Here is an 18,739-nt window from a genome sequence, read left to right as displayed (position 1 = left end):
TTAAGCGATTGGGCTTTAATGTGTGCCATTTCAATTGAGTGGGAATCTCAGCCTTATCCACAGCAATGGGAGTTACTTCTGAGGAGACACTAATGGGTTAGTTGTGGGAAAGAGACCGAAACCAGCCTCCATTTTAACACGCAGGATCTCTATTTGGAAGCTGTGAAGGAGTTATGTCCTAAGGCAATGGACCAAAACCTCAAGATCACACTTAATCCATTTTAAGAACTGCGGGCTTTGATATGTGCCATGTCAATTGAGGGGCTTCTTTGTAATTTCTGTGGTCACTGACAGGGTAAGCCTCATTCACTACAATGGGAGAAAACACCCCTTGACTGGGGTCATGGGCTGTATTTTCAATGATGTTTTAAATGTTGGTCCCTTGACATCCTGCTCCAAAAGGGCAATGAAACTTCCAGAAATCAGGGAGGGAAAGGGTTGGGCCACCGAGGTCAGAGCGACACACCCACAAAGGCCGGGCTACACACCCCATGGGCACAGCTAAGACAGTGAACCCAGAGCGATTGTGGAAACAGGTCAGTAATGGAGCCGCCATAACCAGGAAAAGTCAGATTATAAGCAGTCTCAGAAGAAGTGGTTTTTCAGCAATAAAATACAACCCTGGGGCTGAATGGCCACGATGTCATGGAAACACAGAGACCCCACAGCACAGGCAGGTTGGAGTAAATTGCTGGTGGAAACACAGCCCTGGCTGAAATGTTGATGGAAGCACAACATTATGGTCATACTGGACTCAGAGAAGGCAGAACAGTAGCATGGGTATAGATCAGTCCTCTCCAAGCTGGTGCCCTCCAGTTATGTTGGATTACAACTCCTACAATCCTCAGCTAGCATTGCCAATGGGAGTTGTAGTTGGGGAAGGCTGGTATAGATTTTGAAGGCACTACCCTGTCCCTCTTCTCTCTAAATTTTTTGTTTTACTAGGCAACGTCAACATCATTGCAGAGTAAATACAAAGCAACTTTGTCTCTCTAAACCAGAGTTTCTATTTTAGCTACCTTCTTTCCCTGGGTTTCTCTACCACTACGGGCCTTCTTACCATCCATACCAGCTTTTTCTTGACACCTAACTTTTTTTTTTTTTTTTGCCCCTTTTTCTTTGAAACCATCAGTATTTTTGCCCTTTTTCAGCTAGAGAGATGGATCTGAGCAACGGATAGGAAGAATGTTCTTGAGACAGAGAAGAGGTGCATTTTGAGCAGACACTGGAAGAAAAAAATGTGTTGTTGGTGGCAGAAGAGATTCTGAGAAATGACAGGAAGGAAGTTCTGGAGAAAGGAAGGAGGAGGGTGATTTTGTGTGGGAACTGGAAGAAAAGGAGAAGGGGAATCACAACACCTATTGTGGGGTATAATAACTACTCATCATTATGGTGCTTAAAGCCACATTGCATTCACTCTGCCTTAGCCACCAAATTGTACAGTGTAGGTGTGATGGTTTTTTTGGACTAATCAAAATGTCTTATCTATTTTGTATCTGTTATGTTTTGACCTATGTAGGGCAGACTTTTGACCAGGCTTCAAAAGCAGGACAAACTAATAGGTAGATGGGATTGCATCTAAATTCTACGGTCATGTTAATTCAGAACTGCTCTCCTGACTTCCAGCTCCTACTGTACCTAGCAGTTGCTCTCTTGACAAGCCCTGGGATCCATGACAGAGTCACAAACTCCCCCCCAACCCAGACACACACCAGGATCCCACAGAACATATTCGCAACCCCACCCTCACACATGCAATGTTTTCTTCCTCCTTCCCTCACCTTCTTCAGCATCAAGAGAAAAAGCTTCCTGCCGTATCATGTAGCTGGCCGCTGCTTGCCAACTGAGATGCTAAATGCCGGTGGAGAAAGAGCTTGTGGAAAGATAATAAAGCAAAGGGGAGTAAATTAGTTATAAATAGCACCAGGAGAAAGGATGATGTCACCCACATTTACATAAGCTGGTATTTCTATCCATTCTTCCACACAGACTCCCTTCTCACTGTGCCCCATGTGAGAAATGGTTCAAAGTGGAGCTGGACTGTCCCTTATATGCAATCGACTTTAATCTGGAGTGTGGCACATGACTCCCTTTTGGGTCAAGCATCAAATTCACATGACCTGACTTACATGTGGCAAACATGAGCTCAGCATCTCTGTGCAGAGTTCAACATGTGGTGAAGCAGTCATGGGACTGCCCCAGCATGTGCTCCCTGCTTGCCAGCTCAACCTATTATAAAAGCTGCTGGTCATGGATTGTATGGGGATCTGAGCTTAATTGTGACATATTCTTGTGGCAAAGGGATGGCACAATTGCTTCATGCGGAATTTGGCACAGATCAGTGAGACTCACAGTGCCAGCACACCAGTGTGGTTGTATGAATAGGCCATAAATGACTTGGGAGTATATAGAACGCTCTGTTCGTTACATACATCAAGTGTGTTGAACCTCTTCCAGCCAGAGGGCTGCATCCCATTTTGGAGAGGCTCTTGGGAGCCACATTCCAGTGGTAGGAGGGACTGAAGGCAAAATGGGTGGGGCCAAAAATACCAGTATATTTTAGCTTAAAGCATTTACTGCCAGTAACTAAGCCTTAGGAGAGGCATTTCAACCTTTTAGAAGGGGGAAAAAGCTGTACAAAAGCTGGTAAACTACCAAACGATCGACAGCCAGGGGGAAGTGGTAAGGCGAAGGGAAGGGGGTACGGCAGCCTGGGGAACCCCTGGAGGACTAGATTGGGGCCCCAGAGACATGTCAGTGTTACCAAATACAGACCAGTTCCTCTTTTCCAAAAGAGGGTGCAAAAATCTGTGTTAAAAGGCTGCTTTACTTTTGTGTCAAAGCAAGGTCATGTTCTCATTTCTCCTATTATCATCTATTGACTCCTATTTATATGGTATTTGCACAGAGGACTTGGTGTTATTGCAAGGTATTTATAGCTATTTCACATAGGTTTAATTACAAGGCAAGACTTAATGTGGGATGAGGGTGCATGTGGGAATAGGACAGGATATGGCAAAGTGGTTAGGGCCTCCACTTCTCATTCTAATATTAACTACACAAACTTTATATATAGCACCTCCACAACCATCCATGGTCTCCAAAGAACTTTACAAATATGGAATGAAGCCTCACACCACTAAGATATGATGGAAATGAGAAGAAGAGTATCCCATAATTTATACAGAAGGTTAAAAGGGCAAGCCAAGGTTACACAGTGAGTCAGCAACAAAGCCAGGAACAACCCTCCCCCCACCTTGACTCTAGATGGCTCATGTCTCTGTCTGCTTTACATGTTAGAACTGGAACTAGAAACTTGGAATTGTTTTATTTTCCTTTTTTTACAGTGAATTTACATTTCCCAGTGCTCGAGCCTGGAACAGAATTAGGATCAGATCCAATTTTTCATATCTACAGGGCTGTCTGTAATAGTTTGCATGTGCCAGGCAGGCCCTTTGAAACACCTTCCCTATGACTAAGGAGTGCCTGGAGTTGCTGTACAGTGATTGTTCTCTGCTTATGTTTATTCAAGTCTTGCTTTATGATACCAGGGAACAGAAAAAGCCTTGAGCCAGTTGCAGCACAAGCCGGGGCGGGGGGGGGGGGAGATGGGCTTTCTTCACATGGAGCTTTTGTCCTGCAATTGAGATTGCTCCTTCACAGAAGTTTGCGGGCTCTTTACATGGCCAAGGCGTCCCCTGCACTAAATGCCCTTGTTCCATTTTTAAATAGATCGCAGAGAATAAGCTATCAAATTACCCCACTGTGTTCTGCTTCAGTTTCCTCCGTGAAAAGGGTAAAAGTGGCAAGAAGAGGGGTGAGGTCAATGAAAGATAATGGAAGACTCAGATATGGGAAGAAGGAGGGGGAAGGGGGTGGGGGGAAAAGAAGCACATGAAAAAGGGAATCGTTGTGATCCTGCATTTAAAATCGAAGCAGAAAGCTCCATTTTAAATGCAGGATTTTAGGCTGGGGGGGGGGGAGAGAGAGAGAGAGAGAGAGAGAGAAGGTAACAGGCAGGTGAGTGCCCAGATGGGGAGCTCCGCTGCAGCACTAGCTGCAATTGTTAATGGCTGGAGTAAGAATCCTGGCTGTCCACCAAGAAGATAGGTGAGGGCCAGTGAGGAAGAGAGAAGTCCTGTTGCATCTGCTTCATCCTGCAGGGGTGCTGCAACCAATAATAAAAAACTGGGAATCAAGAAGGGGTGCTGCAGCCAGGTAAGTCCTGTTCCTGCTGGCCAGGCACCAAAGATACTGTGGATGATTCCTAAGCCTCTTCCACTCCACATGCCCTGTGAAGAGGATGAAAGTTCAAAGTGGATGGATCAGAAGTTCCTAGAGCTAGTCCTGCCCCCTGGCTGACCTTCATGAGAGTCACTATCTGCTGTACCTTTTTTGTTTGCCTTAGGGCAGTGAAGCAGCACAGCAGAATCGGGGCTTCTCCGCAATTTTTATTGGTTGTTCTTGTTGTTGTTGTTATTATGAATATTAGGCTTGCCCTCTAGCCAACTCTCACTGCCATACCTGACTGTGCACTGTGCATGGGGTAGCCATGGCACAGGGCAGTCAAGCAAAGAGGCACTGGGCAGTCTGCAGCACCCTATACCATTTTTTTTTCTAATTCAGGCATGATCTTCGAAGAATCGAAGTTGTGAAGCTTCACAACTTCGAATCTTCGAAGATCATGCCTGAATTAGAAAAAAAAACATCGCAGAGAAGCCCTGATTCTGCGAGGATAACACCTTAATTTTAAAAAAAACATCCGGAGTGGGGGATAGGAGGGGGTAAAACTTAGTCTCATTTGAAGGGATAGAACAACCCCCTGCTCAATGCAGGAAGCCTGATTCCCAGGCGGTCACCCATCCAACTACTGACCGGGGCCGACCCTGCTTAGCATCCGAGATCAGACAAGTGCACGCAGGAAAACAGCAGGAAAACAGCACAGCGCTCGTGTGTGAACCAAGCTCGCGCATTCAATGACGCACTGCAATGGGGAAAATGGGTGAGTGTGAATAATCACGTTTTAATGCGAGAGCGTTTAACCCAACAGGACACCGAATTCATTGCGATGGCGAGTGCAATGTAGATTGGCCCCTGGAGAAAGATATGAAAGAAATGAAGAGCACAGGCTTGTCCAATTTGCTGTATGTCCAGGGTTAACTTTTCATAAATGTAGATGTCTTCCCTATCATAGGAATCTTCAAGAGTAGAACAGGTGCTTTGCATTCGGAAGGCCCCAGGTACAATCACTGCCATTTCCAGACTCCTCTCTGAAAACCTGGAGAGCTGCTGACAGTCAGTGGAGTAGACCTGTTTCTCAAACTGTGGATTGGGACCCACAAGTGGCTCTCAGTGCTGCAGACTGCCCAGTGCCTCTTTGCTTGACTGCCTTGTGCCATGGCTACCCCATGCACAGTGCACAGTCAGGTATGGCAGTGAGAGTTGGCTAGAGGGCAAGCCTAATATTCATATTAACAATAACAGCAACAACAAGAACAACCAATAATAAAAAACTGGGAATCAAGAAGAGAATAAGAGAGGAAAGCTGTTATAGGAGGAAATGAATGTAAAAGCAGCAGGAGGGAGAGATGAAAGAAATGGGCAATTGGGGATAGGGTGCAAGTTAAGTGTGAAAGAAAATGGAGAGAATGGCAAGAGATGGGCAAGAAGACTTTGAGAGGCATATGGGGGAGGAAAAAAACAATATAAAATGAACAGTTTTCTCTACCTAGAACAGGGGTCCCTAACCTTTTTGGGTTGATGGGCATACTTGAAATTTTGAGAGAGTGGCATGGGCACTCTCACAGAATGGCTGCCATGGAGGGGTTTACTCATTCATAAAATGGCTGCCATGGTATGCACGGCCAGCTACAAAACACTCATTTTCCAGAAGGTAAACTGGTGAGAGTAACAGAAAAATAACAAGGCCAAGAAGTTAAGTACAAGGCAGATGTGGGGGTGGGGGATCCTGAGCTCCAAAATACAAAACCACTCTTTTGAACCCAAATAAAATGTTTGAACCTGAATAAACACTTTGCTTTGCAATATTGCAGGCTCCTTGTTAAAAAAAAAAAAAGGTATAGTAATCTGAAGAAATAAAATTAAAATCAGGAGAGGCAGGGGGTCTGGTGGGCACCATGTTGGAAATCCAAACTTGGAGCCTCTGGATCAGCAAATTCTTCCTGAAATGGGGAGGATGATTAATGCTACATCCAGAGCAAAGGTCTGTACTTTAACTTGAGGGAAGTGGAATTATGGAACGCCCTGCTACATGGAAATAGCCACAGCAAAGAATTCAGTGATTTTCAAAGAGGGATTAGATATCAATATACAATTATTATCAGAAATTGCCAGCTGATTATGCCAAACTCCACCTCCATCTGTCACTATTTTGTGACTGGTGAGCTTCAGTCATTTTCACTCTCTCAAGTGGGCCCTGGGGGTAGAAAGTTTGAGAACCCTTGGTCTAGACAGTATTGAGCTAGATGGTCCAATAGGTTGACTCAGTATAAGGCAGCTTCCTAAGAAGCCTGTGCAAATTCACACCAATGTGAATACGAACAAATTGACTGACTCTTTCTGCCTGCTTCCTAACTTCTGTTCTAAACATATTTTCCAGCAAACGTATAAGGGGGTCATATTAAAAAAATGCCTCTCAACCTCATTTCAGGCACAATAATATACCACGTATATTGAAAAAAGAAAAGAGCTGTGATTTCCTAACACATGGCTGAACTGGAAAGAAAAAAACACATACTGACATTGCTTAATGGATTGGTGAGAGCTCTGAGTAGAGCAATAAATGTGACTTAGAGGCTGGCACAGTTGATTTATGAGGATTTACCAGAAGGAACACATGTGCATATTACATGGCTGTGGGATGACTAAGAGGTGAGAGACACAGTACATCTCTGGGCCGAGAATTAAAAACCCGCACTTTCCTTTTACTGCTATACTTGTCCTCTCATAGATTCAGCATCAGTAGAGTTATATTATTTCCCCACATAATAGAAGGGGAAGGGGAGGACCAGGACCAGCCCAAGACGTTTTGCTGTCTGAGGCAAAGGACAAGATGCCCCCTCCCCCATTCCATGTCCAGAAGCCACCTAAAGCAGTCTCCTCCACTGCACCTGAGGGCAGCAGGCAAGCATATGCAGTTGCAACACAATTCACATGGCACATACAGCTCTGTCCCCAGACACCTCACCGCCACTCCCTGCCCCTTACCACCTCATTCTGCCTAATGGTAGGGCTGGCCCTGAGGGACAAATTTACTCCACTAGGACAGTTGCTTTTAAAAAAATACATTTATATTTATAGAAGAGATGTATATTCCAGTGGGGGAGTGCACAGCTTTCAAAGAATGAAAAAAAAAGCCACATCGAGGAGAAGGAAGGAGACAAATGTTTCATGAAATAGCTGATGTTGTTTCAGGGAGAGGAGGTCGCCTCACTGATGTTTGCCAGTTTTCTTTCATTAAATGAAGAGGTAAGGGATCCTATGCTGAAATGGTACAGCAAAGGAGAGGTCAGCTATAACAGAAGGTAAACATCTATAATAATAAATGAATACACACACACACGTTAAGCAAAAGGGCATGGGAGCTATGTTGCTCCTAATGATGCTACAACCAACAGAAGTCCATGAAAATATGTGCAATCACAGTCCACAAAGCATTGGTATCTTTAATGGTCATGTTACCTGGGGTGGAGTATGAGGTGGGGAAGGGAACTGTTTCTTTCTACCATTTAAACCACAACACTTGATCACTGGGAATGATGTCTGCATCTCCTCCCAAAACTGAGTAACAACTGCATATGTATTGTGAGAAGAAGCAAATAGTGTGAAAAGGCCCTTGGAGTATGAGGCTGGAAAATCAGAAATGCAAAGCAGAACCCAAGGAGAAATGGGAATGAACTGGCCAAGACACATTCCCTAGCAGTGGAGACAGTGGGAATGAGATTGGTGGATGGAATCTAGAATTTAATTGCCTCACTTCCTTACAGGTGAGTTCTGAGATACAGTTTTAGGATTTCAGTCCCATGGAAAATGAAGCCCTACTGCTTTCTATAACTTTGCATAGATGCTGCTGCTTTGTTTAACACTGCATATTCACATTTCTGCATGGCTTTTCCCCTCAGTGCCATCTGAGTACCAAAAACCAAATGGAACTCCTTGTATGGCCCATGTAGGTTCCCCATGCAGATACTTCGAATGGTGGTTGAGGCTGGCCTCACCATGAAGAAATACGAAGCAGTCACTTTGGCTGCAGATTATGCTTCATTGTAACGTGTGTGTGTGTGTGTGTGTGTGTGGAGGTGTTAGCCACTTTCAAGATGCCTATATCTGGACAAAAAAGAATAGAAATTAAAAAAATAATATGACAGAATAAAAGATCCAGAGGGTGTCATCCTAGAGGAAGAACATAGATTAACCTGCGTAACATGGCTATCTTCTTTCTTGGCATCTAACAATTATGGTTTTGTGTTAAAGCATGAAAATGTGAGAGGACATGTCTTCAGATGCATTTTGTTAGTGCACAAGATGAAGCAGTTGTGTGCTAACACTTTCCACATCATCTTAGCAAGCTTTGCTGCCATTCCTTCACGTTGTACTCATATGAATGTAAGTGAACTGGGTTTGTTATTTCTGGAGGCATCATTCCAGAATGCTGGCTGTAGGACGGACACAATTCTGCAAGCAATCATCTGCAAATACTTGTCCAACTATTCCCATTTCAGTGAATAAAAACTTCACAGTCTGCTACCACAATATAGGAAACAAATGGAAAGTATGCAAATTGGCTTCGGACCACTTCAAATGACAGAAACCGCAATCCTATACACGCATCTGGGAGAAAGCCCCATTGAACTCAGTGGACTTACTACTGAGTATAGGAGTATACTACTGAGTATAGGATTGCACTGTCTCCTACACATAGAATCAGTCTGTGGCCTATGAGAATGATCATTTTCTGCCCCCCACACCCCTTCTGTGGGTATGATTGGGCACTTGATGCTTATACTAGTTGCACAATAAATATATTTGTGGTAAATAGAAGACTTGTTCTTCAAATGATGTGGAAAGAGAAAAAATATATACTTGTTTAAATATACTCGTTTAATATTCATGGTACATGAATATGCGGTTCTCTCAAGTGATTTTTTTGTCTAAAGGAGGAGGAAACTAAATCACATCTGTGGATTCCTACTAGACAGTTGAGATGCCTCAGAAAGGTTCAAAGCAATCTATTTCATATTGTGCTATGGCAGTGAAGTCCCTGATACTGGCTGCCTGAGTTGCTGCAATGGCTTGGAATTATCAAAAACACTTCATATGCTCAGGGCACAAAGATGTCCAAATGTCTGCAGTTCAGGTTTAATGAGAGCAGGGGAAATTGTGTATTTGGGATTCAATTCTCATACAAACCCAATGGAACGTATCTATATCGGGCAGAATAAAGATTGAAAAACTATCCCAAGAAGTAGAGAGGCTGAGGGGCAGGGTACTCAGAAATAAGGCAGATGAAAGAAAGGTGTGGAGTAGGCAATGGAACCTGAGAAACAGGAACCCGAGGGAAGGGTAGGTGAAGAAGAAGTTGGCTTTAGGATGCAGGCACTGGGACAAGGAGGAACTAAGAGAGGGAAAAGTCAGAGCTGAGTTTCACATAGTGATATAAATCTACCAGCCAATTATTTGGCTTCAAGCTTTAATAGGGACCCAGGAATGCTAGGAGCAGATAACCAGAAATAAAAGCATTATATACAATGTGAGCCAACATCCATCAGACAGAAGTGAACTGCAGCAGAGATTTTGTCTGAATGACTTAGAAAGTACATACATAGTTATTTCTGGGTGCATTTAGGGTTAATGTAAGTATAAGGGTTTAGGGTTAATATAAGCATCTTTCGCAATTACAGAGTCAACGTCCAAACTTTTTCTCTCTTCCATAGCAAGAGTTTAATAGTTACCGCCCCCTCCCCCCCTTATAATCAAGATGTACATGGCCAAAGCAAAACATGTCTGTGTACCAGGCACTGCAAACCTGTAAGGAACTCTTAAATGAAGATTGAACCTGAAAAAATAAATGCCACAAGTAAATGCACACATCCACTTTCATGAACTCTTGTATAACCTCATGCAGATAAACTCTTAAATTGAACTGATTAAACTAGACCAAAACTGCTGATTCAAGTCTTGCTTATATTAGGAACTTATAATGGCTCAACGCTGAGTCAATCAGCTGCATTGTAGAATCTCTACTAAAACATCTGGAATTAGTTAGGGTCAGGAATTTTAGCTACCCTCAGCATGGTAGGATTGAGCAAGGTAAGAGCAGAAACTGAGTGTGTCCTAGAACTTATGTTGTTGCAGAGGATTATGGGGCATACTCCGAGGCTGTTTTTACTGGAAAAGCCACATATAAATATTTGAAATAAATAAATGAAATGAAATACTCTTCAGTTCACCTAGGGAACAAACAACCATGCCAATAGTTCTGAGAGCCAACCTCATGTTCCAGTTTCAGCATTGCTGTGCCCCTTGAATTGTACCATCTCAGGAGGCAGCCTCATTCTTCACTTCAGCCCCCTGTGGCTTCATTTTACAAAGTTTCCACAAGCAAAGATTTACCTACTGTTGATCTGAGGGCTTGTCCACAGTGCAGTCTGCTGCAGCATAAACTGGAAAAATGTTGGCTGAATTCTTTTCTCTTATGGTAGGTTAATAATAAAATGAACAAGGATTAACCTCTCATAGGTATCATATATTCAACCAAATATCACCAGTGATAAGAAAATAATATCCGGTAGTTATTTTATTGTTTTTATTTAATGCAGTGCACTCGATTTTCTGCTTTTGCAAATAGAGATTACCCAGAAGTCACCAGTGCTAGTAATTAATTCCTTCTGGACAGAGGAATGTTTCCTTACTGTATTACTTAATTGTTTTCACACAGGATGGTTTAGTCTAGCTAAATTCACAACTTTAAGCACTGGAAACAATGCCTGTGTCTGGGAAAACCTCTGATCAGAAATTCATAGGTCAAGCAAGTTTATTTGATACATCTGAAAGTTACACCTGTACTGATAAACCTATTCTCTAGCAAGGCAATGAATCAGTGGGGCTTCAGGATATGGTTGCTCATGGGGAAAAGCCAGAGTCCTGTCATTTGCCTCAAGAAATACCTCTTCATAACCTTGCTAAACCTTGCTGGTCAGATGATAAATGCAAACAGGATCAGGAGCCGTCCCTTCTGCCAATAAACCTCATGTGAGCAAACAGTGAGCTGGAAAATACAGCAACACAACTTCCCTTCCCCTTCCCTTCCCTTCCGTGTGTTGGACCCTTCCCAAAGTCAACCCTCACCAAAGGCGTTCCTGTAACATCACCTCAGCAATTCCCTGAAGAGCAATTAAACCATCCCCAGCTGCCAGCTGTGCTGCTGATCAAGCTAATGACCATGGACAAAGACAAGAAGGTGAGGCAAATGTGGATCTTCCATCCTTGCCCCAGGCAGGGTGACCGCCTTCTGGTTTGCCAGAAAGGGGGAGGGCACCCGAGCCATGAAAGCAAGCATGGAAACTGACAGTTGGGTGCTTATCCCCCAGGGTTCATCTACTCCCTTCCTCTGTGATTATCAGAAACATGCCTATGAGAGGAAGTACATTAGCAAAGCCACATAATTGTGTTTTAACAAGGCTTCCTCAAGAGACTGCTACTAACCTTGACCTGGGGGGGGGGATCTTCATGACAACGGAATTAGAAGCACGTTGGAGTATTGCCTGGATTTTCATGGAATCGGCTTTGGTCCATCAGGGACACAAGAAGCAAGATAAGCCGAGTGTAGCATACCTTTAAAATCTGGTTTTCAGGGGTCACACAGCGCTTGAAAGGAACATACTTCTGGGTGGGGTGGGGTGGGGGGGAGTAGAACTGAATGTCATCAAACTGGCAAAGGCTGCTCAGCCAATGAGAGCGGCCTGTTTCCCATCCCTGTCCAGGCTCCCCCTGCTACTACATTATTGTGGATGGAGAGCAACTAATTTTCCCCATGTGTGCAGTTTTCCCTGAAGAAGCCAAAATCCCCAGCTCTCCAGTGCAGCATCTGAAGGCTCTCCCTGAGAGCTTTCCCCCCACTCCAATTTCACTGCATTCCAGCAATCTGCCCCGGAGTTATTGCTCCCACCCCATTTTCCCCCATGTGTGCACTTTTGCCTATTGCTTCCAACCCCCCCTTTTCCCGTTCTCCTTCTCCCTGCTCACAATGAGAAACTCCCATAAACCCTAAAGATAATTACTACGATAAAGCAATAAAGCAGAGAAGTGACTTTACATAACACTGGAGAAATGACTTTACATCAGAGAAACTACAGAACAAAAGAAGCACAACATTGCAATAGTGGTTTAAGAGAGCAAAGCAGAAGCGAGAGAGTGCTTTAGGGCGAGTTAGTAAAGTTAGCCTTTAACCCTTTCACTGCAGGGGAGTGAAATTTATTTCTTACTTCTGAGTAAACACGCACAGAAAGGGGGATATGTTAAAGATTAAAAGCAGGCTAGCTAAGGTGAATGAGTATCCCCACTACTGTGGTAATATGAGGGGTCGCTGCTCTGCTCCTGGGGATTTTCTCAATGGGAAAAACTATTTCTGCTGGGGAAACAAGAGGAAATGGGGTGTCCCACCCCCTTGACTATATCAATGCCAGGTCACAGAGGCACGCCCAGGATTTAATGCAGGGGGGACATGGCACACTGTGGTAAAACTGCCAGGGAGCCTCTTTCCGTAAAAAAAGAGTAAAAGGAGTTTCAGAAAATGTAGCTTTTCAAGAGAGAAGAGGCTGGTTGGCAGCACATTGGTGATGGCGTCATCTGTCACAAAGGAATTCAGACTGCTCTGACTTCAAATCGCTTGTGAAGTCAGCCCCCTGGAGATGCAGGTCAGATGGTCACTCTGGTCCAGTATATATAAAAAAAGAGCCCTTGCCTCCCACCCAATGAGGGTCTAGGATAACAATAGATATACAATAGAGTCAGCCAGGTGTGTGCTGCTGTTCCTTACATCATTACAATTATAGCTGAACCAAATTTTCATAAGTTTTGATTGTGGCTTTGCAATCTGCATGTTCAATGAGGGAGAACCTTTCATCGTAGCCCATTCCCAGCCCTGTCTACAGTTACATGGGCTAGCCTGTGAGTTACTTCAGGGACTATACAGTTCCCTACAGCCTTAAAAACCAGCCTTTGAGGACTTTTCCGTCTTTTCTTCTAGTGTCCAGGACTCAAGTAAAAAAATAGGCAAAATTTTGATGGGGCAGTTGAACACACACACACAAAAATGGAGGTGCTTTTTTAGAACAACAAATCAAAAACGAAACTAAAAGGGCTATTCTGGTTCACCTCTAATTACAATACCTATGCTTGGTCAGTCTGCAGTGTAGTAGCTGATGTCAGAATAGTCCCCTCTGACTTATTGCATCCAAGGGCATATCTGTCCTTAGTTTTTAAGATTTTGGAGTGCATTTTATTAGAGCTGAAACTGAGGGTGAGGGGCTTTGGTGAACACTTTTCCCCTTCTGAAATGTGCCCCCACTTCAGCAATTTTATTGGGGAGCTGCAAACAGAGCTCAAAGTGTTTGCAGCATGATTCCATCCTCACCGCACATTCAGAGTCAGGGCAATGTTTCCAGCTCACAGCATGATCACTTAGCCAGATCCAATTGTTCTTGTGAGCTACATAATCCCAAGCAATTGCAGAACATGTCGCTACTATGATTATCTCATGATGCTACATAGCCACATCTGATTGGTATTGTCCTGAAGCTAATTCAGAGTGAAGACAGAAAACTTTACTGTCACTCTGAATTGACTTTGTGATATTGTCACATAGGCAAGACTAACTGTATATAAGGCATCATCATGCTGGCTATGTGATCTCCAACAGGCTGAGATCACATAGATAGCAAGAAGATCATGGTTTGAAAAATAATGGCACTGCAGCAGCAGCTGTTCAGACTTACAAACAGACTGTGAAAATCAATACAAATGGTGACCAGGGGAGGTTTCAGGGAACATTTCGGGGGCCTCAGAAGTAGGAATGTCACGAGAATCCATCGGGTGTGTGGAGTCCAATGGACTCCCCCTCACCTGCCCTCCTGGACCCTGCTCGCCAAACTGTGGGGCGCTCGTGGACCCACTTGGTGAGTGCCCTGCAGCTTGGCGAGCACCTGGCAGCTGCTCTGCCCTTCTAGCGAGCCACCACTGTGTGCAGCAATGGCGGTTCAGGCACTTCTGGGTACGTAATGTTTCATAATTGGTAGCATTACGCCTGTAATGTTATTCAAATGGGCCCTTTATGGCCACCAATTATGCAACATTACCTACCTGGAAGCACCCAAGCCACCATTGTTGCGCACAATGGCGGCTCGCTAGGAGGATGGGGAGCCCTGCGGCTTCATTAGGCACTTGCCAGGCCATGATGAAGTTTGTGCGGTGCTGCGAGCAGGGGGGGGCAGCAGCAGTGTTTCAGTGAGTGCCCAGAGAAGCTGGGCATGGGTGAGTCAGTCAGTCAGTCCCTACTCAGAAGTCCTATTTGCAAAGCAAAAACATTTACTTGCAAAGATTTGATGCAGCAATACATTTTATGAACATCCAGACTCTGCCTTACACACACATAGGTGCCAATTCTGCACTAGTTCCCTGTATATCATAGCAGTCTAAATCAGGAAAGCAAATCAGCCTGGCATCAGCACCAAGGCTGCAGTCCATGTAACCAGCTTTCTGCCAGCAAACTGAGCGGACGATTATCTTCTTCTTTCTGGGCCTCTCCCTAGCTACTTTCTTTGGTTCCAGTTTAGTGCCAAAGTGTTGAACTGACAGCAGGGGATGTTGATGCAAAGCTTCCAGGATGTCTCATACCAGTAAGGGAGAGCTGCTCATTTCCCCCATCATTCCCTGCTATAACAATAGAATAGTATTACTTATGAATAGCACTAGCCGTGGCCACATGCATTCCATGTGTACAAATCCAAGGAAAAGCAATCCAAAAAACCCAGCTGAACATCCAAGCAGCTAGTGAAACACAAGGAAACTCCTCACACCAAAAGGAAAGCACGCTGCAGACTTTCTTTCCTGCCATTCCTTAAAGGCTTAGGGTCACTTAATTTAATTATTTTATTTATTTAAAGTATTTCTTGGCCGCCTTTCAAGGCAGAAGCCCTCCCAAGGCAGCTTACAGCAATAAAATACATAAAAACAGTTAAAATATTAAAAGTGATAAAAACATAAAAACAATAGAAGCCAAGAATAAAACCAGCAATAATGTTCACAGCATTAACAGCAACAATAGCAGTCATATCACAGGAAGGTCAAGGTAATTTATGTGTCCCAAGCACAGCCCTTAGGTGCACAGTGAATCAAATGCATGTTACAGACAGTCACATGGCAAACACCTGTGCTCAGTTGCTCCATACTGTTGATCACAAAACCCAAATACAGTCAGCCCAGTCTCTTCAACCCATTGTTTTTGGATGGCAGTGCTTTGAGGGATTTCCTACCTGGTGCTGCCTGGATCTCACACACTCCACCAGCTACAATGAGAGCCTCAATGATCTTCACATGATGCTCAGGATTCACCTCCATGCTATGTAAACAAGGACATAGTGCAATGTTAGCCAGGCTTTCTGCTTGTATGGCTATGATAGCAGGTGGAGTGTGACACTGAGAGATTGGACATGACAAGACACAGCCAGCCCCAGAATATGTGCCAGTTTAGATATTTTCAGGCCCCAGTACTGCAAGAGCTTCACAGGTAACAGAGCTTTATGGACCATCAATGCTGTTCCCAAATTTAATGTTAACCACGGTTTAGCATTTCCAAGATTTAATAGTTACTTGAATAATGTGGTTGCTGTTGTGGTTATTTACTTGTTTATATTTATTTATTTACTGCATTTATTTATCGTCTTTCTGTCAAAGCAATCAAGCTCATTCATATTTTATAATAATGCCTTTATTATCTAAGTGACAAAAGGAAAAAGGAAATAGGAGGGAAGAAGAAAAAAAGAAAAGGTACAAACTCTTTCATACCATTATGCAATAGCTGTGTTCAGACAACATGATAAACCATGGCATGTTGTATTATCTGGACTCAACAAACTGATACAAGCCAACTTTAAACTATGAGTTATAAAGGTAGCTTGTTTCAACAAACCATGGTTTAGAAATGACCACAGGTTAGGGTTTGTGTGATATGCTAAACTGCAATTAATCTAAACCATGCCAGAGGGGGATGGGAGCACATACATGCCCAGGAAGAGGCTGGGCTCATTCTTGTAATGCTAAAACATGGTTCAGTGTCATGTCCAAATGTAGCCAATGAAGTTACATAATGACTAGGAAGAATTGCCACTGCTGGGGTGATAGCAGCCAAATATCAGAAGCCATCACATCCTTCAGATAACATTTAAATCAGAGCTGGGGCAGTAGTCATATGATGACCCATTGTCCAAAGCACATAAAGCAGGGGTGGCCAAACCATGGCCCATGGACCATATGCGGCTTTCTGATGCTCTCTCTGTGGTCTGCTGAGCCCCACCCAGTTTTCCCTTCAGCTCAGCTCATCAGCTGGGTTGCGGGTAAAAGACAGTTGTTCTGGTGCTGCTATGAGCAACTCCAGGTCAGAGATTTGAATAGAAGTCACTGGGGTAGGGGAAGGGGCTTTGGCCTACACCCCTCCAGCAATCCCAGTGCAGCTGGAATCACTGTTTCTCTGCTACTAACAGAGCAAGGAAAAAGCAATCCAGTCAGGGTCATTGTGGGGAGGGAGAGGGCTTCACCTCCCCACCCCCAAGTGATTCCAGTGCTGCTGAGATCACTGCTTCCTCACCACTAGTAGCAATCTCAACTGGGATAGCTGGGGGTGGGGATGGGAAGGTTATGCCCTCTTCCTGGTAATCCCAGTGCTGCCAAGATCACTGGTATGGAGGGAGGTTTTAACTTCCCTAACCCCCAGTAATCCCATCTCAGTGGGCAGGGAGGGGAGGTTTAAACCTCTCCATTCTTGTGAACTGAGACAGGGGTGGGAGTGGGAGAGGGAGAGAGAGAGAGAGAGGGAGAGGGAGTGCCAGTTTGCATGATTGAACAGCCCACCACAGCTTATTTAGGTCACACTAGGCTGTGGCCAGTGGCCATTTTGAGTATTCAATGCCCGGCTGCGGCTTGTCATGTGGTGCAAACCTGGGGATCATGGATTATGTGAGGGTTAAACAACTCATGGTCTGTTGCTGGGTTATGCAAATTCCGCCCAGCACATGCCGCAACCCACCATGACTTAAACAACTCATGCAAACCAGGTCAATGTGTGTGGACAGCTCCCGACCCAGTAAGGCATACAGCTCTCAGGATCAAAAATGTTTCCCACCACTGACATAAATTCTTGAAGCAGAGCAAATGGTAAAAAGTAGGTTTCACAATCTAGAATGTAAATGGCTTTCACTTAAGATGTTTTTCAAAAGCAGATACAGTTTGAAACTTTTCTGCTATTGCGCCCGAATAAAATCTTAATTTTATAAGCTCTTGTTTAACATGGAGTTCCAGTTTGTTCATGAAGAAGAGGAAAAGCCCAGCCTATGTTTCTAGTACATGGTCCAGCAGTCTTACCTTGATAAGGATGGTTTAAAAAGCACTTCACTAAAGGCCTCTCCAAGCACCCTGGGTGTGAGATGATTCTTGCTGCCCTTCTGGCACAGTTTACAGAAATGTCTTGTCAGATGTTGCAGCAGGAATCTGTGCCACTGAGGAAGGCAGGGAGACTCCAGGACCATCTTTATTTGTTGACCACACTCTTCTAGGGTCTGCGTTTCTGCAGGAGGGATGGGAGCTGGGAGGAAAAAAGAGAGTATTTATGTCCTGGTAAATATTCAAGACAAGCGACTTCAGTGTCCACTTTGAATCACTCGGATGAATAATGTGCAACACTGGAATCTCAGACCTCAGTTCCTATCACCCTAGTGTACACAGATTTTTCTTCCTCAGTCCTCCTTTTCAAGAAACCTTCAGAATGGAGGTAGTATGCCTATGTACATCACTTGCTGGTGAAGACAAGTGGAAGGGTGCTATTGCACTCATGTCCTACTTGTGGGTTTCCCACAGGCAGCTGGTTGGCTGCTGGGTGAACAGAATTATGGATGGGAAGGACCCTTGGTCTGATCCAGCATGGCTCTTCTTATGTTCCAGCCTCTTTACTTCAGTTGTAATGTGGGAAGTGGCCCTAGTAGTTTCATGTATTGAAGTAGAGGCTGCCGATATACAGCTGGTGTATACGTTGCATATCTATGATATTATCCTTCCAGAATGATCACCCCGCAAGGTAAAAAAAACAAAGAATAAAGCAAATTAGGTCAATCTCTCAAAATCAGAAAATGGCTTTAGAAATTAAAAGTTGGTTGCATTCTTTTTATTTGCGTTTTAAGGCTGTCTGATTTTAAAACATTTAGCACATGTTGCTATCATTATCTTTTTAGGCTTATCTCCACAACCATGAAGATTAGAGATATGCCAACTGATTGATGTATTTTGCTTATTGATGTTTATGTTATTGGTATATGTATTAGCAAAGAGCAAATGGCTATCACTCTTATGTTAGTGGTTAGCCTGTGAAATGGCCCTTGGTGGATTTCCACAGTTTAGTTAGTTAATCTAACTATATCACATCCATTTTGCTCTTGTTATAAAATTCCTATTT

At 43.9% G+C, this 18,739-nt stretch overlaps 2 protein-coding genes across 9 annotated transcripts in view; one reads left to right on the top strand and one right to left on the bottom strand.

Annotated features, from left to right (window-relative positions):
- LOC146348231 (uncharacterized) overlaps positions 1-18,739 on the top strand; it is a 226,216-nt gene that overhangs the window by 174,204 nt on the left and 33,273 nt on the right. Inside the window, exon 1 of one of the 6 annotated variants that reach the window (XR_014790567.1) lies at positions 11,397-11,479. The exons of the other annotated variants lie outside the window; for them this stretch is intronic. The gene's annotated coding sequence lies outside the window, so the exon portion shown is untranslated. Of the gene's footprint in view, positions 1-11,396; positions 11,480-18,739 lie in introns of those variants that run through there. 6 annotated transcript variants of the gene reach the window in all.
- LOC146348229 (phosphatidylinositol 3-kinase regulatory subunit alpha-like) overlaps positions 15,126-18,739 on the bottom strand; it is a 138,767-nt gene continuing 135,153 nt past the window's right edge. For 2 of the 3 annotated variants that reach the window (XM_084852633.1, XM_084852636.1), the window contains 2 exons: positions 17,656-17,875; positions 15,152-15,637 (listed from right to left, as the gene is read on the bottom strand). In XM_084852633.1, the coding sequence (XP_084708759.1) occupies positions 15,493-15,637; positions 17,656-17,875 (365 nt within the window). In that variant the 3' untranslated portion in view covers positions 15,152-15,492. Of the gene's footprint in view, positions 15,638-17,655; positions 17,876-18,739 lie in introns of all 3 variants that reach the window. The other variant, XM_084852634.1, reaches the window with a different exon arrangement.

The sequence above is a fragment of the Heloderma suspectum genome, chromosome 4 (assembly GCF_057233095.1).
Source record: "Heloderma suspectum isolate Gila_16-S chromosome 4, 16-S_ref, whole genome shotgun sequence".
NCBI lineage: Eukaryota > Metazoa > Chordata > Lepidosauria > Squamata > Helodermatidae > Heloderma > Heloderma suspectum.
Note: the sequence above shows the minus strand (reverse complement) of the source record. Positions and strands in the feature narration are given on the sequence as shown.